The 27,572-nt window shown below is 38.4% G+C and overlaps 1 protein-coding gene across 1 annotated transcript in view; it reads right to left on the bottom strand.

Annotated features, from left to right (window-relative positions):
* Nucleotides 1–314: 314 nt before the first annotated feature.
* Nucleotides 315–27,572, bottom strand: part of faf1 (Fas (TNFRSF6) associated factor 1) — a 71,563-nt gene continuing 44,305 nt past the window's right edge. The window contains exons 13-19 of the mRNA XM_028028110.1: nucleotides 26,271–26,425; nucleotides 20,627–20,763; nucleotides 20,460–20,548; nucleotides 16,661–16,741; nucleotides 15,423–15,500; nucleotides 11,128–11,343; nucleotides 315–1,261 (exon numbers count right to left, since the gene is read on the bottom strand). Coding sequence (XP_027883911.1) covers nucleotides 1,178–1,261; nucleotides 11,128–11,343; nucleotides 15,423–15,500; nucleotides 16,661–16,741; nucleotides 20,460–20,548; nucleotides 20,627–20,763; nucleotides 26,271–26,425 — 840 coding nt within the window. The 3' untranslated portion in view covers nucleotides 315–1,177. The remainder of the gene's footprint in view (nucleotides 1,262–11,127; nucleotides 11,344–15,422; nucleotides 15,501–16,660; nucleotides 16,742–20,459; nucleotides 20,549–20,626; nucleotides 20,764–26,270; nucleotides 26,426–27,572) is intronic.

Raw genomic sequence — 27,572 nt, 5'->3', positions numbered from 1 at the left:
AATGCATTTATTAGAAGATCTACAGTATGTATATTATGTGCATTCGAGAAAATAAACCATCAATTCTATTTGTGAGCCCAATTATTGTCTTAAAGAAGTTGAAGTTGTGTCTGAAAGCAAAACGGCTCAAAAGATAATGAAAAGACTAAATTAATGACATTCATGTCTATCACAGGTGTACAAAACATCCCTCATTCCCACTTGAATTATCAGGATAAATATATGAATGTCTTCCTGAAAAAGTTAAGTAAGTAAAATGATAGGTGGGTGTGTGTCTGACAAGTTTAAACAGATTTCTGGGCAGGACAAACGGGTGTTTGTATTCATAGATTTTATATAATGTATATCAAACTAAAACTAATACAGCATCAAACTGAAAAATGTCAGAAAAAATTAAAACTAAGGAGAAAAAAAAAAGAAAACTGAATCAACCTGGCGTGTGGGGCAGTGCATGTTAAAACCCCAGGAAGCAGAGAGAGACATCGAGTCCCGTCCCTGCAGAGGCCAAAACATGGAGTTAGGCAAAGGCTAATGGGGTAAAATACAGGTGGAGATGAGGCACCCCAACCTTCAGAGGGCAACATCTAGTTGTGATATTCATTTTATTACAATCTTAGCATTTCAGTTGTATTTCAAACACAAAAACCTAAAAAAAAAAAAAGCGGCCTTGGTGTGTCAAATGAGGAAACAGGGGAAGAAGTCCTTAATTTTTATTTATTCTCTTTTTTTTTCTGTGACAAAGATTTGTCTACTTAGTCTCTCAGCACTGTTATTGTTCTTTGTGTTGTGAGAGAGAACCATGACACAGCAGTTTGGAGTTGTGAAGTTGTCAGGTGTGTGAACAATTGAGGAAGATGGACAGAGATTCGGGGAAGGTGAAAATTTGGCTGTGTGCTTGTGACATTGTCCTTTCTTCTCTGTGCAACACCAGACTTCCATGTACCACAAAACAGGCCGTGGGCAGAACAGCTTATTTGAACGTGTGTGTTTGCGTGTGTGTGTGTGTGTCACTGGATGTGCATGCCAGTGTATGGTAGTCTGAGAGATGGTAGCATATGTGTGTTTGAATGGTCAGCCCAGACTGTGAGGAGGAGGGGGCCACGCTCTGCGACTAGTGTGCGTCCAGCCAGTTCATTAGTCAGTGAGCGGGTTCTCTCAGCATTCAGAGGGTCCGCTCCTATTCCTTAGCCTCCAGGAAGAGCGTCTCCTGAGGAAACAACTTGGCCTCCAGCAGAGTTGACCCGGGATCCAACTGGGTGATCTGAGGAGAAACAGGTGTGGGGAACATTGGGCCGTCTCAGATTAAAAGTCCTGGAACAAGCCAGTGGTTCATTTCAATACTGGTCAAAATAAGCAACATTACTTCAACACAATTAAAACACAAGGTAACGCTTTATTTGAAGGGGTTGTTCATAAGACTGACATGACACTGTCATAAATATAACAAAGAAGTGGTTCTGAACACGAGGAAGTCTTTATGAATGTTGTCATGAAGTGTCATTCGGTAAATAATGACACTTTCAATGCAAAGTTGGTTTAAAAGTAGCGTTAAAAGTCCATTAAAAGTGCAAAATTTGCATTGTTTGGTAAATAATGACACTTTAATGCAAAGTTGGCACTTTTAATGGTCTTTTAATGCAACTTTTAAACCAACTTTGCATTAAAAGTGTCATTATTTACCGAGTGACACTTTATGACAACAGCCATAGACTTTCATAAAGACTCCTTCATGTTCATAGCAGATGTTATGTCATGTTTATGACAGTGTCATATCAGTCTTAGTCACACCCCTTCAAATAAAGTGTTGCCAAACACAATTCTTGCAAATGTAAATAAAAGTACAAAATGAATGTACTACACTTACCATGCATTTTAAATATAAATATACTCATCTACACTGAAAAAATAATAGTCGAACCATCTTAACTGAATTGCTTCACATGGTAACAAGTAATTCAATTAAGTTTATCCAACATAATTTATTAAGTTGGTTTAACTTGACAAATTTAAGTCAGTATTACTCAAATCATTTAGTTTGCTTCAAATAAACAAGTAAACTAATGAAGGACCTTTTTTTAAAAAAGTTTTTTTTCCCTCAGGCTACCTTTATTTGAGAATAATTAGACAGGAAAGTGGGTAACGAAAGAGAGAGTACCATGAGGCAAAGGACATCAGGCCGGGAAGAGAACCTGTGACAGCCGTGTCGAGGACTAAGGCGTCCTTATGTGGGTTGCGTGCTAACGCTGTGCCACTACAGAATCTGGTTGGTACAGGATCTGTCCTGATGAAGCTTGAGTCATGACATCAAATGTAAAATATGAACGCAGCATCAAACTTTTTTTTTATTTTTTATTTTTATAAAATCAATGTAAAAAGTTTCTTTAAGTTAAAAATTTTTAGCTTTTGAGATAATTCAACATAAATAAGTAAGTTGTCATCACTAAACCAAAAGAATTAAGTGAGATTAACATGAACTACAGCCCAAAATATACTTTTTAGAGTGTGTGCAAAATAATACTCTCTCTCAGTGCCTAGAGTGTTTACTTTTTAAACTAGAACAAGTTCAAACCAGTTTGCCCTGAAAGCTGGACCATAAAAGTCGCAAAAGGCTTGCAAAGTTATTCATACCAACTGAACATTCCCACATTTCACAACAATAAGATGTTACAGTTTTGCAAAAAAAACACCAAAAACTTTGAAGTGAAGTAAACTTTTTTTTTACCAAGCCTCCTCTACTCTGACAGCCCAAAATACAATCTAGTACAACCACTTGACCTCAGAAGTCTTCAAACCAATTATTGGAGTCCATCTGTATTCTAAGTTCAAATCACACACCCCTACTGAAGATGTGATAAACAGGAAGAGGACTTGGCTAAATATGAATGCACAACAAAATTTTCATAGTTTCTAATTGGGGGGGGGGGGGGGGGGGGGTGAAAACTCTTGCTCTTCATAGGCACCACAAATAAATCCTAACAAAACACATTAGAATTAGAAGTTGTAACATAACTAAATGTTGACTGCAAATCTCTTTTCCCACCATATCTAAAACGTATCAGAAGCCTCTTCAGATTTATCCTTATTAAGTCAGAACTGCTTCAGCCAATTCAATTCACTGCCATTAAAATCTTTCTGTGACTGACTGGTCAGAGATCTGCTGGGATTTATACTGGAGAACAGTGTAGCTGTAGTTTTATGTGTGTGTGTGTGTGTGTGTGTATTATTCTAACATAATGTTTGCAAAAAAAAACAACAAAAAAAAAAAAAACGTTTAAGCAGAAATGTGAGCAGTGAGACTCCAGTTACCCTGAGAGAACGTTTTGGTTTGTTTTCTTAAAAGAGCTCCGATCCAGAACAAACTGATGAAGATTACAGGCCAAGAGAGGCGAGTGAGAGAGAGAGAATTAACCAATGTGTTTTTAAACGACTAATAAGGACTAATTTAAGCAGTGAAAAAGGTCAAAGAGAAGCATTGCTAATGGTGTAAAGGAGAGAAACATTTAGCGGCGCTGAATGCTCCTCATAAAAGCAATTCTGTAGAAAGGAATAACGCTGTACCACCCACAGCGCCACTGATCAGGTTAGCTCACATAAAGGGGCTCTGAGCTGTTTTTTACCAAACAGGACAACCCGACTCTCCCTGACATCAGCCACCCCTGTGGGCCTCTTAGCTTATGTGAGCTAATCACTGGAGGTTTAGTGTTACATTGGGCCAATCTAACACCTGGGCCGAGCGGGCGAGGTGGTGTGACACCGAGATGTGTCCGGGGCTTATCTGATCACTGCTGCATCAGCTCCGTCTGATTAGGAATCCTTTCCTAACCTCGCAGCGGGATAATTAGCCGGTTCCCTGTACCTGCTGTAGAAAGGTCAGAGGGCAAGCCGAGTGCTGTAAAGGTCACACCCCCAACAAGTAAAGTCACAGTCTTCACACAGACAGTCGTAGGCAGAGAAATATGAGCAGTGACCGTGAACTGAGCCACAACTCTACTTATTCTCACCAGCCACAGGCTAATTACACAGATCTTTATTATTAATGTTAGAGTTGTGGATCAGTCACAGTTAGGGAGGATTTCTGGGTTAAAAAATGTGTCTAAAAAGGCTTGGGATGGTATGTGGTAATTACTCTATTATAATCTTTAATAAAAATAATGGTAAAAATTTTAAAACGAGTTCAAACAGTATGATCCAAGCATTTATTTAAAACTAAATGAGGAAATATTACTTATAAATCTGCTGAATATGGAGAACTGAATATAACTTTTCAAATCATAAAATAGATCAAATTTATTGACTGGGTTAAACATTTAGAATGAACGGCTGATAAACGTTAGTCCCCAAATGCGTAAAAAAAAATATTCTCCTCGTTTGTCATTGTGATCTTTGATCTGATCTCTATCAGATTCAAGCCAGGATTATACCTGAACCGCTTAAGAAATATTATTTACAGTGAGAAGAAACATGTTGGTACCATTAAAAAATTTCTTTAAACCTAAATCTGCCGGGGGTGTGAATAATTTTGGGCTCACCTGTGTAACATTTATTAACTGCAGTTTGTTTTTTGATATGTAGGATTAACCAAAAAATTTAGACTAAACACCTGCTAAATATAGTTTTAGCTTTAAAGTGCATGATATTACACAAGGACTTTTGTAATAAGTTACATTTAATACTCCTATAGACCCTTTTTTCCACAATTATGAATTAATTTCTAAGCACTATTATGAATTGTAGAAAATAAGTTAACGACACATCTAATAGCATGTATTTAACTAAGATGTTCAATTGATTATTTAACATTCAGGAGAAAAACATATGTTCTTTTTTATGTAGTTGACTGTTATATTAGTTTGCCACCTATCATTTATGCTCTCCTTTCCTACAGTGCTGACCCACTTTAGGCTGTGAAAGGGTGAGAAAATAGAAAGAGGCCAAGAGACAACGGGGAAGGTTGGCAGGATATATCAGCGTGAGATAAACTCTCCATCTCCCACAGGTGTTTGAAAATGTCACTCCGTGTGGAAGTTGGGATCGTGTTTTCATCGCCTCGTCCTCATTTCAATGTGTCATTTAGACTCTTGACTCCCCAGCAGGGTTCTGGGCTGTGGAGAGAAGCCTGCGTGCGTGAGCCTCCAAAGGTGGGAGGAGGAAAAATGGCGAACAGGATCGCTGCGTTCCTTTTCCCACCTCAGGAGCGGCGCGTCACAAATGGCTGCCATGCTAATGAACCCGACAGGCTGTTGTGACACCACAGCATCAGGTAGGAGTAAATGAGGCTTTGTGGTGGAGCAGGTGTGTGTGCAGAATCGGCACGGGGTGTGTGCGCGTGTGTTCTGAGAGTAAAATTGGGTGGAAAGGGTTTGTGCCTGAGAGTGCACCAGGGAGGGAGAGCAGCATCTGACTCTGAAAAAGAGAAGCAGGGAAACAACATGCCACACTGACACAGGAGACGGGCGCCATCGGTGATTGTTTACATTGTTATCCAATTAACAGACCATAAGCATGGAGGCATCTGTCAACAAACAAAGCTGTTGTTTTTCCTCTGCTCTGCCTAAGCCATATTCTCTCTTCTCCTGCCTATGCAGCCACGCATGCATTCATAAACACATGCAGTCATACAAAACAGGACAGAGATAACATCTAACCTCGAGTCAATATGACTTTTAAATCTGACAGTGAAATCAATAAGTGGAATTAGAGGAGGGCTGAAAATATGACTTCTGAATTTTGAGCTTCTCATCTAACAATTAGAAGAATAACATCTGGAGCTAATTAACAACGGGGAGATAAATCCCATAAATCAAAACAGTAAGAGCTAAATTAACTTTTTGTTTTTAAACTTGAGATCAATTTTAAAGAGATAATAAGAGAGATAAATGTGATACCTTGCATTACAAAGCCTCACTTAAAAATTGGATCCAAACAAGAAAACAGATGGGGGCTTTTCCACAATCTTTAATTTTCTCTCTCTTGTCTCACTTATTTAAGAAGAAAAAAATAAATAAATAAAATCTGTGTATTTACCACCACAGGAACAGGGTGTCTCAACACAGTTAAAACCGCATAATTAGCTATTAATGTGAGTTTTAAAATAAACAGCACGATTGTACGTCACTGGAAAGAAATGAATAAAGCAGGCCGATAAGAGAGGAGGCGACACCGAGCAACGCTCCGCTGTGAAAGAGAAGAAAGGCAAAATAAACACAGGGCCCTCAAGATGTCCGTTTCCAGCGCAATCAGACGTGCAGCTGAAATAACGCATTTTTAATGAAGCCATTACAGGCCCTGCTATGTTAATTAAAACCAAATAACTTGTCTGTTTTAAACTAGTGTTGTCAAGTGTTTATTTGGCCAATTACAAAAGCAGTGGGAGATCATTATCTGCTGCCAGGAGCGTTGACAGCATGTAGTGCTGGGGCGTGAACAGAGCAGAACAGAAAAGAGTACGGCACTTCAAAGGACGGAGGGAAAAGACTTGACTGGGGGAGGACTGAAGATTTAAAGAAAAAAAAAAACTAGAAAAAAGGAGGAGAGAAAGAAAGAGGAGCGAGGAGAAGGCAGCTTGTTCTTAAATAATCAACTTAAAGGTGAATAAGAAGTGTTTCTAAGAAGCTAAGTTTGGGGGAAGTTTAAAGGGATGAGGAAAAAAACAATAAAAGCTAAAAACGCAGAGTTCAGTGCTTAATTTTCTCTTTACAAATGTTTAAAGATATTTTAAAATAACCTGCGCTGAACAAGCGATTTTTCTTCGCAATGTTTCTGTTCAAAAATATAACTGAACAATCAAAGCAAAGCCCCAATAACTATTTGTCTTTAAAACGGTAGACATTTTCAGATATATTTTCACACAAATCTGGTCTTTTTTAGTTGGAAATGTGGGCAACATTGCATTCTTTACTGTATATGATGATTTACAGAGAGTTTAGAGAATCACTGGAGACACGATGAATCTGTTCTGCTGTTTTAGTTTTGATGCTCTTCAGCTGTGATGCACCTGATTTAGCTGCTGTTCACCAAGAAATTCCCAGAAAAAAATCCTGTTTCTCCTTTTCATTGCAACTTTTGTCATTAACTCAATAAATACCACAAAATATTGCGATAAAATTAAGTGATTTGGGAAGTCGCATAAGCACATTCAGATGTCACAGTCTTCACAACAGAGAGCAATATGAGCCACACCATCTGCTACATAACATTTAATCTCTATAAAGTTTGTGCTTTCAACTCTGACTTTGTGTTAGATGTAAATAGACTACTTATAATTTAGTGGTAGAGAATCCTACAAAGGTTTCTTCTGTTTATGTTTAATGAGGTATGACCGACTGATTTGGAATATTGAACAATTCAGATGTTTTTGTTTTTTTCTTTACAACATTATCACATAAAAAATGTGTTGCCGTTTCTTTAAAAGAGGTGGTAACTTTGAATAATACATAAATAAGTAGATAGTCTTCTTTTCTCCATCAAAGTATATGTCCCAAACTTTAAAATGACTTATTGAACCCAAACGTTTCCCATGGTCCTGGAAGCATTTATAGAACAAAAACAGTGGGAGCTCTTAAGTTTTGACGTGTTTAATAAATGGTGAAGAAAAACTTCAGTTAATCAGATTTTTGAGGAAAATTGTCCCATCTCTGGCCAACTGGTTGGTGTGTCTCTAAATCTAAAATCCACAAATCTTTACAAAACGCCATCTACTGGCTTCTAATCCAGAATAAACTTCCTCCTATCGCAGATTCCTCTGATAACAGTAACAGTGTGCTAAACTGCCAAAAATCTTTCAGCAAAGCAACAATAAACAAAACGAAATGTTGAGTGAAAAGCGATTTTAAGACCAAAATCCGTCTTTATGTTCAGAAAAAGAAACACTGAATTATGCTAGTGCTGGTGTTGATATAAGATGGAAAGACTGTTAGAACCCCCCCCCCCAAAAAACAACAAACTATTAAAAGTAAAGGCTGCTTAACCTCCCATGTGTCGTCCCAGGACACCTTCAGATAACAAGAAAAACAAAACGCGGTTTTGTAGCAGATGTAAAACCTATTTCAGCACAGACAACAGCGTCTTTCTTTGTCACCGTTTATTTTTTTCCATCTCTCGTTTTACATAGGAGTCCAGCGCTGGATGGAGTATTACGATGAGGTGACATGTTGAGAAAACCCAATACATTTGTTTGACATTGTTTGGGTTTGTGTGAGCGTCCGCACAGGAAGCGCCCACTGCAAACCGTTTTAATGGCAGCCTAAACATTTTTGCCACATGCTGAAGGAAGAAGACCTTTTTTTCTCGTTGAGAAGTATCAAAGGAGGGGAAATTCTTGAATGAAGAGCTGAAAACTGAAACACTGAGCCGTTCAACCCCCCCCCCCTCCCGCTCTTCGTCAAACCCGCTGACAGTCATAGAAATGGAGGAAGGGTTAGTTCCCTGAGCACGGCTAAGCCTGGTACAAATGATGCCAGTGTAAGGCCTGCTGTAGTGCTGAAGAGATAAGCCTCTGATACCAAATGTTGACGAAGACACTGAGTCCAAAATGTGGAGACTAATAGACACTGGCTAAGGGAGAAGGAAGGTTGCAGAAGCGTAAATCAGACATTTTTAAACATTCAAGTCATTAAAATTCAAGCTGAAACAAGGTCTGCAACTAGATATATACATAAGCAAAACTAAAGTGAGCTTTTTATCCTGGAGAACACCATCATAATTCAGCTCCAACTAATTTTCTAAAGTTGGATTCTGTAAAGCTAAATGAGCTGAAAAGACAGAAATAGTGAAGCAGCACAAAGAGCGACGGAAAACTTAAAGAAGGTTTCAACAGTTGTGCGGTCTTACAAATGCAATAGTGCTCTATCCTCTATCCTCTGAGCCTGGCAGAGCAACAGTGAGAGCGTCTGGACGGGATGGGAGCTTTCTATGCTCCCTCTCATTTAATTACAACACAGAGCTGCCGGATTAGACGGGGGCCTGTGTTCGCAGCCTCCTACTGGCACTAACACTCGGCTGCTTGCCTTTCGGTTTTCTGGAATTATCTCCCGTTTTCTACTTTTTAATATCGCCGCCACTTGTCTTCTCTATCCTTTTGTCTTTCAGACTGTTTCTCTGATTAAATCTTTTCTTTGTTCAAGCGTTTGTCCTTTCTGTTCTCTTCCCTCACCAGCTCTGCAATCACCATTCTCTTCCGACTCCTCTCCCACCCCCCGCTCTCCTCTAATCCTGCCATCCTGTTTTTGCTGGAATTTCATCTGCGACGCAGGCACATCTTTATCTCTGTCTCAAACACATGTTTACTCTTGATTATAAAGAGACAACTGTGAATCCTTTAAGTGACAAAGTTGTGAGCGGGGCATGTGTTTGCCTGAAAATATTTGTGCATGTGTTGAATTGTGCGAGGCCGACGAAACGGGAGTGTGAGCTGCGCGTTAATGTGTGTGTTAGGTGTTTGTGCCCTGACGGTCTCTGCAGACGGCAATGGCGCTCTGCCTGGGCAAGCCTACGCTCACACATCTCTTTGCAAAAACTACCACCCCTCAACATGCACTCCTGTCCTGATTAATGGAAATCTAGCAGCATGGCTAATTAAACTGGTAGTTAGAGCAGCGCTCATTAGCTCGCTACCACGGAGCGTGGCGGCCAAGCCCTCTAATGACTGGTTGCAGCTAGCTGACTGCTGCCAGGCATCAACAGAAGTGCCAAGGAAACTACTACTGTTAGTGCTGACAACTGTGTCCTAACATTGTCAAATTGTATTGCAGGGACAATGGACCGATAATAATTAATATTGACTAAATAATGCATGGACACAGGAGGACGCAGAGACAGATTCAACGTTTTAATAGCTCAGAAACAAGAAAACAAAGGCACCGGTGCAGCAGTACTGCAACGGCGTAAAACAGCAGGACTAAGATGGAAGCAGAAAGAGGAAAAAGAGATAGAAAAATTGAATCATCAGAAAATTACAGCGGATTATCTTTACCATAATCCCTGCTGTTTGCCCGAGGTTTATCTCGTGTCCAACTGAAACAGCCAATTACAGCGGAAGAGTTTTCCAGCAGAGATGATCGTTATAACTTAACATATGTCAAAACCTGCTGTGTAGCTCTGTTCTAGTGGACAACATAAAGGAGGATTAAAGCACTTACATCTTTGTAATAGCGGTTTTCAATCAAATTTAACAAACCATTTGAGTTTCTGCACTATTGGTAATGTCTAATGTACAGCTTAACATGCTACTCCCTCAGTTAGCCTTAGCGCTAATGCCAAATTCCCTCTGCGGCTTCATGATGAGCCAAAACACCTAGACCTTATTTATTTTGCAGGATACAAAAGAACTAAGGCATTTTATCTGAGCTGTTTCCAGCAAGCAAAAACATGTTCACCGTATGAATGTACCGAAGGGATGTTTTGAACCAGTTTGGGTCCTGATAAAGACATTTTTAAACGTTTGAAACAGGATCCCTGAATAAACTTAAAATTCTCTTGTTGTTGTACTGCCATCACAGTTTCTACACATTTCATCATGTTAAATTTAAGGCTGTAGATAAAGTTTAGATCTATGAAAGTTATACAACGTGACTCCCATTCCCCACAAAGTTTGCAAAACAAGAGAACGTTTTCTAAAGATTTGTCTAGAGACAATTAAGCGGAAACACATTAAAATCTGCTACCAAGCTAAATCATCATCAAGTTGTACTACACCAACGTTAGCCAGGTCCATCGGCAAACTGTTCTGCAGAGAAGCATGGTCAGCAGGATAGAAATGTGACATTATTTAAGTCAAACTGCAGCTGAATATGCTAAATTCGATATAATACAAGGATCAAATGATAATGCTGCGTTAATTTAGGTGAAATCTCAAAACAATATGAGAATAGAAAGGCCATCTTGTTGAGGTTGAGGTTAATAAAAAAACTAAAAAGTGAAACACATAAACTCGATTAAATATAATGGGTTTCTTTCTGTTTTGTTTCTTTCCTGCAATTTAAAACTGCTTAACAAAAAAAAATATATATATATTCAGTAAATAGTGGCGAATGATCTCCAAATTAAATTTGTAAATGTACCAAGATGAGCAAGAGCGTCAGTTTCCACACTGTTATTTCACATTGGTAAGGAAATATGCAGAATGCTCACATTTCTACGAGGGAAGGTGGTGAGGATCTTGAATCCTTCGAAGGGAAATCCTTTGGAGGCCACAAAGTCAAAGAGGACCTGGAGCTGACAGCTGCCCAGGAAACGCCTTTCCAGAAACTCGCCGCTCGGCGTGCGGATTCTCAGTTTGCTGATTTGTTCTACTGACTCCTCATCGGGCTCGGGCGGTAAAGTCTGCTCCAACGACAAACGAATCGCCTGAAAAAAAACAAACAAACAAACAAAAAATTAATTCAGAGTTATTATAATTTGTAATTACATGATTTTATTGACGGTGCTCAAGGAGAGCAGACAAGTTTGCATTCAGGTACTTGTTGGATTCAACTACAGCTTGCCATTTTTACAAGCCAATCACATTTGTTTTGAGAAATTTTAATTTTAACAGCTTAAGAGCAATTTTAACATAGATTGCATTATCTTGACTTAAAACAATTAAATTATTAAAACAATTTATACAAACTGATAACCTTTTTAGCGTTTTACAATCATACAAGCGTTTACTTACCTTTAGTTGTATATCAAACGAAGTTCAGGCATGTGAGGGACGACTGGCTGGTCTAATTTAAGGTGTTGCACATTTTAGACATGTAAAAAGACACTTAATATGAAAACCTATATGTGAAAAAAATTAAGCAAAAAAGAAAAACCTGTTCAAACAATAATATGGACGGGAAATAACGTATTGTTCATCATGTACCCGGTGAATAATACAAACTTTGTGATAACTCATTACCACTCATTACCAGGATAATGATAAACTTTAATGGACAATATTTGAAAAAACAAAAACGTGTCCAGGGTTTTTACTTTGCTGTTCAACTATTTGCTCCATGATAACTTAAATAAAATCTCTACGTTTCAAAATGTGATTGACAGTAATTAATATGTAGTGTTTAGCAGCACAGTAGCACTACTCAATGTAATTTGTGTAGTGAAGTTTCTTTTCTTAGGCAAATTTTGTCAGTGAAACCTTGTCAGCAGAGACTCATTTATAAAGTTAGGAATATCTTATGTTACTTTGATGTTCAGCCTACAATGCCTTTCCCGTTTAAACATCAAAACATGTAAAATAAAGTCCAAAGTCTGTTTGATTCTCTGTAGATTGACATTAATTAATCAACCTTGTTGTATTTAGATTATTATTAAATTAGCTGCCCTGTGTCTCACCTTGTTCCCCAAAGCCTCGTGTAGCTCTGAAGGTTGCCAAGTTTCAAATAAGTATGATAAAAAAGCACCAACTGTGAACTTTCTTCATTCTCTGACTTCTTGTTCTACTAAACTGAGACTGATGCTGCTCAGTATCTCTTCATAAAACACAGTTTTGAGTTTTGTTTGATACAGTTAAATACATTTTAAGAGACACATAAATGTGGCAATATGTTCTACGTCAGACTCTGTGTGGATCAAAATGCACAAAGACAAACATCAACTGTCATCTTTCACAGCAAAGCTAATCAATTCTCCAGAGTTTCCAGAAAAACGTGCTTCAGCTGCTCCCCTGAGCGTCCCACTTCTCTCTGCTCCTCACCCCTCACCTCCTCCTCACCCGCCTCCCGCTTGTTGTTCCTGTTTGGCCAGCCGGGGAGCATACGCTGTGACAACAAGCCCCGGCTTTATTTACACACCATAATGCAATTATATTTCATAAGAGTGTACAACAGTAGCTCATTAGCAGCTTCTGGTGTTGGGTGGGCAGGGTAGGGCGCGTGCCGCTCCGCCATCAGCTCCCCCAGGTACACGAACTGATGCTGACTGAGTTAAAGGGGTCCCCGGGGACGGACTCACACACACACACACACCCACACAGAGCAGACAGAAGTGTGCATTTTGGACATTTAAATGCAGTGACTGAGCACCACAGAGAAGCATATCCACCCACACAAGGGAGACAGCGTCCTACAAGAAACCACAGTACACGCGTTTGGTCAATCGCCAGGCCCAGGAAGCCCGGCACAAATAATCAGGAGCATCTCTCCGTCTATTCACCTGCGTGAGCAGCTCCGCTCGGCTGACCGCAGAGAGCAAACAGATGACGAGCCGGGGGAAGAGGAGCACCAGACAGCCACACAACTGTATGCTAAGACCCCATGAAGGAGGTAAATAATAATGCCAGCTCACATACAACCCCGCCCATAATTCAGAGGCTCTTACTTTCATCTCCCTTTTCTTTGCACAAAGGCACAAAATCACAGAGAAAGCATTCCCTCTAGCATTGCCCTCTCTCTGGTGGCAGCTTGAGCTTTTTGTTGTGTCTGCACTTCCTCCAACCCACAGCACGCCAGATCGGAGCCTCATAAGGCTCAAATGAAAACTATAAACTAACAAAATATATAATTGCTAATTATAAAAGGGTGGAACACGCTGTTCCTCACTCGTTCATTCTCAAGAGTCAGGTGACACAATGCAGATGTATTATAGAACAAAAGTAATTACTGCTTAAGAAAAAAAATATAAGCATTTCAACAGAGTAGCCACTATTAATTGTTCTGATAGGGGAAGCAACTTTACATTGATTAAAGGTTAGAATAAATTTGGCATTTAATTAAAATGTCGCCATATCAATTTACTCACATACACTTATTTTATATGTAAAGTCTACTAAGGTGAAGGTTTGTCTTTTAATAAAACGTAAAGCAGATTAATTTCTCAGCTGAGCAGAACATGAAAAAAGCCATTAAAGTTGTAACATCATCTATCATTGTTAAATAGATTTCCTCCCGTATTTATGAATTAAATCCTTCTGAATTATAAATGGGACTTGTGGTGGTGATTAGAACCGGTTCATTTTCAGTTACACTGACTATCAGCTGATCATAAACTCCAATCAGGTCACTTTCCCATCAGTGAACACAATATCCAGTTACTAACAGGTTGTATCAATAACAACACTCTTTGGAGGGAAGTTGTAACTGACTGAAGACTCAAAGTTTGCAACTCTCACTATGAGTGAGAAGTTTAAAAAAATATGCAAAAGGTATGACAACCAGTAAACTGTATCTGTATCTATTGTCTACTCAGGTTGACAATAGATACAGGGAATGAAATCCAACCAGAGAATCCTGAATGTGTTACAGTAAAGTTTTAAACCTGTATATAATATATAAAAACCAAAAATCATAGAGAAACAGAGTCTATTGTTTACAGTTAATTATGCTAACTATGCTAATTGTTAATGTCCTGTTTTAGAATAACAAACCCTGTTTTACAGTGTTTTTACAGCACACTGTTCTAAAAGAAAAATCATAAATAGCTAAAATTGGTATTGGCAGGTTTACAAAACTGGAGAGATTTTGATCACAAAACTCCGATCAGATCATCTTTATTCCAAATGGATGTTTTTATGTCTTTAAAATTGTGATTTAATGCTGCGTTTTAAGTAATCAAATGTATGCTACACTTCTTAGTGGGTTGAGAAAGACTTTTACCATCTAGCTCATAAGTAGAGTTGATTTATTAATACATGTAGAAAAACAACCCTTTGTCTACTGGTTAGATAAAGTAAAAAGCCATTTAATAGTCTGTCAGCTGAGCAGTGCCAGTAAATACCACTGAAGTTGGGTGAGGAGAAAATTAATTTCGGCAGAACTACATGAAGGACAGTAGGTGTACCATTCGTGGTATTATGTACTGTTTTCACTGTGCATTGTTGGCACACTACAGTGATATAATTAAGAAGCCCCGGTCAGGAGCTCTTTTGTTGTCATTTGTTTAACTCAAGTGACGAATCAACTGAGCGAGCCGGGTCACCCAATACCTGTGCCTGCCTTGGGTTTTCTGCTGCTGAGTAAACAACAATCAGTGAGGACTACACTGTATTAATCTGGACTGAACAACATCGCTGCCTTCATTACTGACAATTATTACTTTCCTGTGTGCATGGCATTGTGTCTGCCTGTGTGTGTTTGCCCCTATTTTACAGACAATAATTGTTTTCAAGTGAATATGCGTGTTTGCTTAGGTTGTGCATTTGTTTGTGCATCGGCCAGTCTCCTCGACCTGCTGCCGTCTTTTGTCCCACTAGGTTTGAATATGGTGTCGTCTGCGTTGCCAATAGAAAGCAGTTATGCAGAACAATGACAGTGTTTATGGAAGGTGACATTAACAAGCACTGGATATAATTAGGATATTTCCTTCATTTGAAATAGATATCTGGCTGTGAAACCTCACCACACAAGGTCCATTGACTGGCAGGGTTCTCCGAAACCACAATCTAATTAACCGATCAGAGCACACGCTCAGAAACGCATACAAATAAGGTGGAAAGACTCTGTTCTCACCTCCTTCTCCTCCTCCTGCTCTTTTCTCATCTGTTCCAGACGGACTTGTTCCGCTTCTTCTCTTTCCTGGGCTTCTCTCTGGGAATGTAAAAAAAAAAAAAATCATTAAATGGGTCAACAAAACACAAGTGGCTGCTATACTGACTCCCAAGACTGTGTCACTTTGCCTTGTTTAATTATTAATCATGTTTTATCAGTGATCTGAACCACCTGGTCCCCTTTGATATGCACAAGGTCCTTAATCCAGAATACACAAATCGAATTACACATGAAGTAATGCAGTGCTCTGCAAAAGTATTTCTACCGATTTCAATGTGTTTCATTGAGATCTGATGTGACAGAGTGGCGCGAAGGAAAAATGATACGTGGTTTTTCAAAATTTCAACAAATACTAATTGAAAAAGCATGGGATGTGCTTTTTTTTTTTAGCTTCCTTTACTCTGATACCTCGACGTGCAAACAACTGACCTCAGATGTGGACATATTAGTAAATATGAAGAGTGGCAAGAAGCAAGCTGTTGTTGAAAGAAAGCAGTAAGTAGTCTTGTTTGCAGTTTGCCACAAACAACACAATGATCATATTATTTGGAAGAAAGTACTTTTCAGCCCACATGTAAAATGTGCCGCATTTCAGAAAACCAACACTGAAAGTCATTCTAAAAGCACTCTTAAAGAAAAGTGGTGGCATTACTTATATCCATGTAAATATGCCTATTGTTTAACTTCTCAACAAGAAAAGAGAAAAAAAAACTGAGTAATATTTCTTTTTTAATCAAAAAACATTTTGATTTCTGGTCTGGTATATTCTGATGCATACTGTAGTGGAAGAATGTTTTATAAGTTAAATCTAAAAACTGCTGTCTCAAGATGTAAAAAGCTCATCATCAGCTGGTCCATCCTTGTATTGCCTGAAGAAAACTTTTGAAAACCCAAAAAAATTTCCAGACGGATTTACATATCAAATTTAAAAACAAAATGGGTTATTGTCTATTAACTACACATTTTAAAAATAATTGTGTAATATATAATCCTAATAAAGTATATTCAAATTTGTTATTTTATTAAGAAAAAAACATGATAAGGGGCATAAATATTTTTGCATATCATCATGCAACAAATTCAGACTCTCAAAATCCTCAAAAAGAGTGCCTTGGCAGGGGGAAAAAAATCAAATACACAGTAAACGTGGAAACACTTCAAAGTCAGAAAATAACAAATCCTCTTTGTTCTGGACGTACCTTCTTTCTGTCAGCCTCTAAGGACAAGCGATAGGCTTCATCCTGTTCCCTCTTCACCATCTCCCGGGCCTCGCGCTCGTCCTGGGTGGAGGGAGAAAGAGAGTTAGGCCTGTTTAACTAACAACATAATAAAGGGCACAACGAGAACAAAGCATCTAAGCTGAGGTGCCGGTATAGAAGCCAGGAAGAACTGGGGCAAAAGAAAATGCTGCATGTCAAGTGTGGTTACGTACAAACATCAGGTATGAAAGAGTAGCAGTAGAAGGGATTTCATTGTGACTGGGCTGTCATTTACCAGACCCCGAACCTCTTTTATGTTTCCTATTCTCAGTTTCACCCTCCCTTTCTCTTTCATTCATTCTGCCCCTCTCTTCCTGTTTGTACAGAGGGAAGGGGACAGGAGGCCTTTCTCTTTCTACCTGCTGTGGCTACAAAGTGTTTCATAAAGACTCGGTCTAAATACGAGTGTCCCATTGTGTTAACACTGCACAGCCATTAGTTTTGTGTTTTCTGAAGGCCCATGCTGTGTGCCGACCCGGATATGGCAAAGTACGCTCATTGTGACGATCAGATGGCTACTGTGCAGCTAGGCGGCTAAGCAAAATGGCAGCGTCTATTGTCGCATTGAATCAGAAAATGCAACGATACATTTGTGCTTTGGGTTGACATAATAGAGGAATAGTGAAAGGAAACTGTAAAAGAATGGCAGAGAGGGACAAAAGCTTCAAAAGTGCCTGCCATCAATACACTGACCCCAAGTCACGCAAACAGGTCAGAGTGTATGACGTACGATACTCCCTTTAGCATTTGTTAAATATGTTAACAAATGCTTTTAACGCATTAATTAGAAGAATCATGAGGCATAATGTTCCTCTAGCATGTATCAGCACAAACACTGTGATTCTGAGAGCTTTAACTTTGGAGAAGAAAAAAAAAGAAACAGATTTTCCACAATTAAATCATGGCTACTGTTCAAGTTGGCACAACATGTGGCATCTTTTAGTGTTGATGATACACTTGGTATTGAGGGGGAAAAAAAAAATCAAGCTGTCACACATTCAATGTTTGCAAACAAAATAAGAAATTTAAACGGCTCTTCTTAATTTGCTTTTCAATTTTGGGACCAAGTGGCTCAGAGATTAAGCTGCTTCCAGAAAAAGTTGGGATGCTGGAGAAAATGTAAATAAATAAAAGAATACAATGGTTTGCATAGTATTTAAAGTGTACATATGACACTCCGATCTGGAAAATTTTTATTTACTTTGTGGAAAACAACATTAGGCCTTTTTTCAGTGTTATTCTTTTTTTATGTGACATATTCACTAATTGCTTAAGGATGCTTCTTTAGCTCTGAACACTAAAAGTTTGATAGAAAAAAATGTATACCATTATTCACAGCTTACCACCAAAACTGAAAGTATAGAAAGTATAGAAGGGAAAGCACATATGACTGCCTGAAAAATTGTTTCTAATGCATTATGATAAATGACGATGAAACAGAATTAAAGATCAATTTCAGGTCCCAAATTCTTTGTTCTCATAACGAGTGGAGTCAACAAAGCACTCTAGTGTATGTACAAATCCAAACAAGTTTGCTGCAATTTCTGGGTAAGATGTGTAACAAAAGCTTAAATAAATATTTTCATTCATTCATCCAAAACAACTGAGGTAGAGTAATCTCTATGAAAAATGTAGCGTTCTCCAAATTATAACCATTAATTTGACACGTCACTTTTTTATAAAGCTACCAGCTGCATATTTGTTGAAACCCCCCAAAATTCTTCAAAATAAATGTAAACAAAGCACCAGCTTACTTTTTTCTTTAAAAAAAAAGTCAGTCCAAATTTTTAAGAAGTTCTGATTAGTAATTTATTAATCAATCAATCAAATTTTATTTGCATAGCAAATAAACAAGGCATTTTAAAGTGCTTTACATCATAAAATCACAAAAATGACTTCTTAAGACTCCTTTAACAGAGAATGTTTTTATATGCATGTGCAGTACAAGAGCCCTCCCGAGTAATGTGTGGAGACTATTTTCACACTTTATAACATGTTTATGCAACATGACCTGAGAATGACCTGAAAAAACTTGTAGCGCTGACAGATGGAGTCCACAAAACCTGAATAGTCACCCTGTTAGTAACCGCTAAGCTAAAACACAGACAACCCCAGGAATGACTGTTGTCTCACTAAGGCTGCTTGAAGTCAAAGTGCAGCTGCTACAGATTCAGACAGACACTGAAGGAAGAGTCATGGAGTTATGCCTGGGTTGAGTGAGTCTCAGTCTGAGTATTCACTGGAAAAGAAGGTGAAGAAATCAAAGAAAACAACGAATTTCACCAATACGTTCTTTGGCAAGAATGACAGAATGAGCAAAGGTGAAGATGAGTTCATTCACTGGTGAAAGGAATATGGTCCTTTCATTTCAAGGAAACTGAAGTAATAAGGTTAATGAACATATTAACATAGTAACAATGACCTATTTCGTCATTGTTACTTATCTTCTTAAATATTTCATTTTGTGAGTTATGTCTCATACAAAGAAGATCCATTAATTCATCCATCTCATTCGTTAACAAGACCCCAAAACACTTGAACTTGGGAAAGGTTCTCGTCTGCCCCAAAGAAGATCCTTTCTCAGTAACAATCGTTTGTCTCAGAATATCTTTGATTTACATTTTTAACATGGAAAAACTGATTGCTTTCACATTCCAGGAAGTAGTAATAATAGAAAAATGCAAAACAAATTAATTGGAGAAAAAAAAGAATTGAAAAATCTGCCAGACTGAATATGTCACATGTCAATAGCTCTTTGGTTGAAACAAAAATGTGTACATACCACCAAGTGCCACCCGCACCAAATGTCTACTAAGATCTTCTTAACCATTCTGTGAAATGCTAAGTCTTCGTTTCATGCCAGTTTTAGAGTGTTTACTCTCTGCACTTCTCTGGTGCAGCAGCTTGTGTTTGAACAATATTTAACATTTGAAGACTTTTTGCTTGCAGAGCATTTTACCCAAAAAGAGGATGGATATTGTAGAAAAACACGCTCATGTCTTTGAAAATAAGAAAAGTATCCTCTTGATGTCAATAAACTGCTTTCCCTTTGGCAACAATAATAATAAAACTCAAACTAACCATTCTGGGCGTAGGCGACACTGAACGTACATTCCTCTTGCTATAAGCTGTCACTAATGATTGTCTTTCACCAACAGTGACAAATCCAAAAGAAGCCAGTAAATTGTTCAAATATTAACAACACAGAGACAAAAGCTGCAGCTCAGTACCAAGGAAGTGACTGGAACAAGTTTAACCCTCAGGGTGTGTGCATATGCGTGTGGGCGTGTGTGTGTGAGCGAGAGACCCATTAGATGATCATAACTCATGCAACAAAGATGTTATGAATCTCCCAACCGCATTGTTAGTGAATCAGTTTGGTTGGCTGACTCTTCTAATATTTAACAACTAATCCAGAGTGACAAGCTGTCATCTGTAGATACTGTAGTTAAAAAACTGTCATGAATGAGTTTGAAAGCCTGGCAAAAAGTTGTGTATGTAGGACTGAACCACAGTTAATGACTTAAATCCTTCCCAACATACTTTAATACTTCTCCAAAACATAACAAATTGAAACATCCCTATTAAGGCTTCATAAACTGGAAGAATAGCAAACAAACTTGAATTTAGACTTGCTTTTTAAATGATGTACGGTAATTAATTTTCAGTCTTTTAAAAATCACTTCTGAGATCAAACCGAAGACGACTTTGGAATCAAATTCTCAAGCTCCAGTCGTACCTCATCTTTGATGTCTTCTTGCTGTTGTGCTGTGAAAATCTCCATCGCTCCCATTAACCTCATCATCAGCTCGTCCACCGTTGTGTTGCCTGAAGAAAAATTAAGAAAATAAAATCTCCAGCACATGTTTTTTTTAAAGTTAATGAAGACATTTCTCTTTAATTCACCTTGAATAACATTTAGAACTTCGTTGGATGTGCGCTTGCCCATAACTATAAGGAGCAGGGGGAACTGGTCTGTCTTGTATGTCCGTATAGTCTGTGTTACCACGCTGCCAAAGTGCCTCGTACACATGGTGAGAAGTCTGAAAAACAAAGAAGCACACTCCAGCCTATTTGCTTAGAAATGCAATCATCTTATCAGAATTTGTAACTTTAAATAATACGAAAAGGAAGTACGAAATTCACAAGTATGCACACGTATTTTTCACAACAAATGGAACTGGTACGCTCTTCTTAGGCTGCGTTGAGAAATGAAAAACACACACAATTCATGGTATTAAGGACTTTAAAACCAATTCGGCTTTTTCTTATTCCATCAGAGTGACATGCTATCTCAATTGGAAGCATAGATGAATTAGTATTCCTCACCAGGCGCCCAGAATTGATAGGGCAAGAGAGGATTTCTTATTCCATTACAAAGACAGAACTTTTTAAATTAACATTTCAGAGGGAAAAGGGTAGCCGGCAGCCGGGGCCCCGCCAAGCTCCCTGTAAATGTCATAATATTAATGAATTGCTATAGACTGAATGCAAATATAGATTAGCTTTTTCTCCCGCCTTTTAATAAGATCTACTTTAATAACTGAGTGGTAAAATGGAGAAGTAATGGAATGGGTGGAGGGGGGGCAGGTCAGAGAGAGAGCATAGATAGAAAGGCAGCTGCCTGAGATAGGGGTGTAACTCATTAAAGATGAAGTCACAGCTATAGAAGCTGCTTGACCAACTTTCAAGCTGAGAAACTGAGCACCAAATCTCCATGTGATAGTAATAATCTCCAAAAACTAGGATGTAATAGTAAAAAACCAGGGAAGAAAAGTGCTTCAGGCTGTAATTCAGTCAGAACTTTCCCAAATGAACTCCGAGTCACCCTTGACTTGCAATGAAAGAGATGGGTCACTCTAATCTTATGGATCATTTTGATCTGACATTTGTCCCTGTTCAGCCCTCGACCCAGCCGCACCATAACAATAGCCCACAGGGAAACTCTAACCTGTAATGAAAGGCCAGAGAACAATGGACAACAACTTGAAGGGTAACCTAATCTTAAAGCTCTAACCAAGCACAAGCCAAGTTGCTTTGGTTTCCAGCACAAAATCGAAGAAAGTCAGTCTTCCCAAATGAAAACAGACAAAACAGCAACATCAAAACTGTACAACTAACAGACATCGACTACATTTCCACTGTGATTTAAGCTGCATCTAGAACTTAAAACACTTTTGTATTCGGGTAGAAAACAAGTACGGACACAACACTGAGGTTAAGAGGAAGCAGAGTTGCTCCAGGAAGTGAGGTGAGCAGTTCAGCAACATCATCCAGGATTAATCTAACATGGTAAAGAAGGTATTTGAGTCCATAGAAAGTCCACTACAACTCCATGAAACATGAAAGAAAACACCTGACAAAACTTGCAGCGAGCGTATTTAAGACTCCGTGTCAACGGACAACGTGATTGACAGGTTCTAATTTGTCCCCCATCCCATCTTATTTTCTTTGTACTTATCTCTACAGCAAAAATAGTTAATGTTTCCCCGCGCTGTCGCCTCACATTTCATCAGGCCCAGTTCACGCATTAAGATATGAATTGACAGGGAGCAGCTGACGTTTGCTCCAATGAGCAGCTGATGAATCAGGTTAGTACAGTAGCACTGCGGGGAATGTTTCTGCAAGCCACCTGTATGGGAGCAGTCTGGGAACCGGATGCTCCGATAGCTCACTGTGTCATACACACTTTGCTAAAAAACATGGACAAGTTTTGATTTGAATGTGACATTTGGTTCTCCCTCTAAACCAGTTATGTTTTCAGGTTGGCGTATGTCAAAAAGAGTAGTCAGGTATACTAAACAGGTGTGCAAATTGGTCTGTGAGAAGTGAAGCCTTCAGTTTTCACTTTAGGACTACAGAATAATTACACTGTCAGAAGACTGTGTGGGTTAAATATGAGGAAGAACAAAAAAAAAATTTTTTTTAATATGAACATATATCCCTGTTAGAGCCTTTAAAATACTGTGCCTTGAAAAAGTATTTATAGCTTTGAACTTTTAGAGACTGTGATTATAATTTTAATGGCAAAGTTTTATTTTTTTTATTATATCACTAGACCAACAAGTTACTTCACATACAGTGAAGTAAATAAATGTTTTTTATGCTTCCTAGTAATATTCTTTGCAGAAATACCTTATGTAGAATTTACTTTTTTTTTATCATAGTATATTTACCAGCTTTGTCCACTTAGAGACTGATATTTATTCCATTAATTTAAGTGCAAATTAATTTATGTTTAGTCAAATAAGATCAAAGTCTTGACTTTGTATCAGATCCCATGGTTTTGCATCAATTGGAAGACAGAGGCACCGGGAAAAACCCATTGAGTATAGCTAAATTTAATCTCTGAGAAAAAGAAAACCCATGGTTGTAATTAAAGGACCTGTTTATTAGTATGAGAAAGGCAACAGTCAGGTTTTTAAAACTATTAGATTGGAGGGATGATGTGGATGTAATGAACAAAAAATGGGATGAGATCAGAATGCCAGTTTGAGGAAGAGAACCACAGAAGCTTCACAGATCAGAACCAGCAGCAGCTGACAGAAGATATCGGAAATTTATGTCTCATTAAAATCCCACATAATACCTCCCACATATTCATGAAGTTATATGATAACTAATATAACATATAAGTTATATGATAACTGTTTTATTTTGTGTTGCATTTTAATTATAACTAGTGTGTGATCAATAGCCCCTCTTTTCCTTTGTCAAATACACATACAGAACTTCTTTCTGCCCATAAAAAAGTAACTAAGTATCTTTTACGTAAAGTAAAATTTTATGAGGAACTTTTCTACTTTTATTTGAGTAGCATTTAAAGGAGGTATTTTTTTTAATCAAAGTGACAATATGGGTACAGTATTTTTGTACTATTTTCACCTCTTTTTTGGCTCTGGGTTTGAGCCATTCTGTTGTAGTTCTGGTTGTAAATTTAGGGCTTCTGTTCTCCTAGAAGGTGAACCTCCAACACAGCCTCATGTGTTCAGGTTTTCTTCCTGTCCTGTGGACAACACAGTGACCTTCCATGTCACTGCTGAACTCTTGCATCCACACTGCCATCACTACCTTTCATATTTTAGGTGTGGCTTTTCCAAACAGACTAAAAAAAATGACCCAAAAATTACACTTTGACCCCACTTTCTTCCACACGTCTGCCGTGTCCCCTTAATGGTCGGTGGCAATCTGCGAAAAGGATTTCTTTCGACTTTCTTCCAACAATTGTTTTCTTTCTGCCAGTCTTCCGTGAAGCACACATTTGTGGAGTCTGTGTCTAATACTTTCCCCTAGAACAGATACTACCACCTAAGCAGTGAATCTCTGCAGCTCCTCCAGAGTTACGGTGGGCCGCCAGGCTGCTGGTATAATTAATACTCTACCTGCCCGACGAGTCCTTCAGTGTGTACCCTAACCCAAGAAATGCTAAAAGCTTAGAATATTATTTAAAATCTAATTCTGATGTAATGTCTTCATGTCTTTCACCCAAACCCGTCCTCTTGTTCACTAATGTTCTCCAACAAACCTCTGAAGCCATTTGGCTAACCAGGAGTGAGTCCAGGGGAAACAGGGAACAGGGTGCTGAATACAAATGCATGTCAGATTTTTCAGATTTTTATTAAAAATGTTGGAAACCCATTTATTGTTTTAGTTTCCTTTCATAATTATGGACTACTTTGATTAGTTCTATTATACAAAATGAAAAATGCTTTTGGGGTTTGTGGCAGTAACATGACAAACTGTGAAAACCTTAAACGGGGTATTATAGTGTTTGCCAGGCCCCGTGAGACAGAATACTGACTGTACAATTCTTTTCCCACATTTCTGAAAAAACTCCAGCATCCAATCACCAGCCCCGCTTTTATGCATAATTAATCATTTGCCAAGGAAACCTGTGAAGAATAGCACATTCCAGTATCAGCAGGTTTATCACTCACACAATTAGGATACCTTTCTAACAGCCTGTGTGACTAATGCCAATCACCAGTCAGTCTGGATCAGCCAGAGAGCGTGAGAATGCAGAGCAGCCGTGCATTTGTGAGCGGGTTAGCCTGCACAAGTGCATGCATGCGTTAGCGGCATAGCTGCGACTAGCTGTGTGCCTTGAAAAGCTCCAGATGTTGCCTCTCTTTTAATGTGCGATAAAAAAGCTCAGCTGGGGCAAAAAGCAAAGGAGGCCAATCGGAGAGAAAGGAGAGCGGAATGAAGGAAGGAGGGAGTTTCCTTAAAAGAAATAATGGAGGGAAAAGGTCAGGGTGCGAGTCTTTCTTAAGTGGCTACTACCAGAGGGCAGGCTTAACTCAGCAAGTTTAAGGGAGAGGGGAGGAATGTTAGACCAGAGAAATAAATAAGAGAAATAGAAAAAAATGCATTTAAAAAAACAATCTACTGTCTAATACAAAAAAAAAAAAAGATTTGGAAACAAAAGCCAAACAGCACTTTACTAAAACAGGGCACAGAAGTTTGGACTTTCAGGATAAATGAAGTGATAGAGATGTTTGGATTCCAAGGGAGTCCTTCATCTCCCACTGACCCTCTATTCAGACAGCTCAGTCAAAATGCCCAATCAGTGGCCTCGCCGTGCAAACACAACGCCTTTTGTTAGCATGCAACCTCCAAGCTTCAAAACACAGAATGAAGCTGAAGAGAGAGTGAAACTGGTGAAGACATCTTAACTGATTTCTATTGCACATTTTGTGACACCTGACGTTTCATCAACAGTCCATGAGTTAATATTCCCAAAAGTTCCTGGTGCAGCCAGGAACAGCTGTATAGCTGTTAGTTATACAGCTAAACATTTACCATTCAGTCCAACTAGAAAAAAAGTGTGGTCATTATTTTGAAGCAGCAATTAAAACATAAACAGATGATTGGAAGCCACTAACGATACTCAAACATCCTTGATTAACCAAACACATCGTCTCACTTTGACGACGTGTGTGTTCCCATCAGAGCGATGGTCTGTCAATAAGGTGGAAGGTAACTTTCCCCCCTGATCAGTAGAGAGAAAGATTGTTCATGAGTCCAAGTCAAGACTTCAATTTTGTTTTTGATTAAGTGGATCTAGAGTCCAAGTCTAAGACTTGAGTTTCCATCTGTTACAGGAGGCAGGATCACTGGAGCGAAATCAGGATTTTTTTTTAATCACAGCTTGTACAAGTTTAGCTCCCTTTAAGTTTTGGAAAGAGGCTTCAATTTAGGACTAGCCTGGTAAATTATGTGACTGTTTGCTGGAGGCATGACTTTTACTAAACTTTAAAACGACTGGATCTGATTTTTATCCGGTCTTACCGTTTGGCCTTGACATATATAATGAGCTTGATCATAAAGGAAGCTACGCTATGAAGCTTACCAGAAAATGCGTGAACTTTTTAAACTTTCATTAAAATTTCAAAACTAAGATCTTTTATGCAACATTTTTCAAATTAAATGAATCAAGTAAATCAATGAAAATCAATTATATCACCTTTAAACAAGAAATGCATATATGGCATTAATTCTGAGTGGACAAGCCATAACCATGGAAACAAAGAAGACTCTGATGCCATACCTGGCTTTGTTAGCTTCTTTAGTGACATCCCAGGCCCATGTGATGAAGTTCTGGCTCAGGTAGGAGACGATAGAGTCGGCACACATCATTTGGGAACAAAAGACGTTGCTGAGGACGCTCTCGTCATTGTGGAGGTAGATGGCCAACAGCTTTCTCTGCAAGAAAGAAAAAAAAAGAAAAGAAAAGAAATTAGAGGCTGAAAAAGACAAAAAAATATCAGCCGAGTGTATCCTTTAAGCCTTCAGGGTATTTGCCTAAGTGATATGAGACTACTTTTCTTTTTCTAATTTGGAAGAAGACTCATTTTTAGAATAAGCAGACATACACAGTGTAGTGGCCATGGGCAGCAGAGATTTTTTTTTATTCATTTGTAAAAAGCAAGTAAAACTAATATTCTGAAGTAACAATGTTTAACTTGCATGAAAACAGAGAAAGTCATTGGCATTTACATAATAAAACCCAATTGGATATATTATTAAAAAAAATAGAATGACACAGAGTCATAAATTTGTTTTTTTTTAGTCTTGAGATGCAGTGATTGGGCTGATTTTGACCGGTTCAAAGACAGAGATGTCACATAATACTTACAGTCATACTATGTTTGACTCCAAGAGAAAATGAATGAAGAAACACATTAATCTCATTCATGCATATAGTGCATGTCCTTCATTTTTATAACCTCTATTACACTCAACCAAAACCGTGATCCGGTTGCATCACAGATTTTGGTTAAATTTATAGACAGAAAATGGCAGGAATTTATTAGTTTGAATGTGCTGAACAGCATCAGACCTGCTGATTACTGATCAAAAAAATATTACTCCCTCATAATCTACGGTCAACTGGTGCATCTCTAAATTAGGTTAATCTATTATTTGCCATCGTTTCACCACATATGGGTGCCTCCATATTGAAGAGACAGCGAGGGAACATGAATCGACATTAAAGACAATTAGGTGAAGAGATTTGAGCAGCTCATAACAAGGGCACAGCCGACAAAAACAGCAAATAGCAGACACAATCAAGTGGAAAGCGGTGTAAATAAAACTTCTCCTGGATGCGAGGCAGATATAGCAAAAACAAAACAGACAAATCACTCTATTTATTTTATACCAAATGCCAGCAGCCTGCTCAGGTTAGTAGCAGCAAGGCCAGACAATATTGACGAAGCTCCAAATCCGAGGATATTGACACCAACATATAAGCCCGCTAGATTTTCCCTTCTGACAATCTAATTAAAAAACAAACACACCCACAAACGTAAAAGGTTTGAGGGGACAATGTTGGAAATAATGCTCTTTA

The sequence above is a fragment of the Xiphophorus couchianus genome, chromosome 9 (genome assembly GCF_001444195.1).
Source record: "Xiphophorus couchianus chromosome 9, X_couchianus-1.0, whole genome shotgun sequence".
Lineage (NCBI taxonomy): Eukaryota > Metazoa > Chordata > Actinopteri > Cyprinodontiformes > Poeciliidae > Xiphophorus > Xiphophorus couchianus.
Note: the sequence above shows the minus strand (reverse complement) of the source record. Positions and strands in the feature narration are given on the sequence as shown.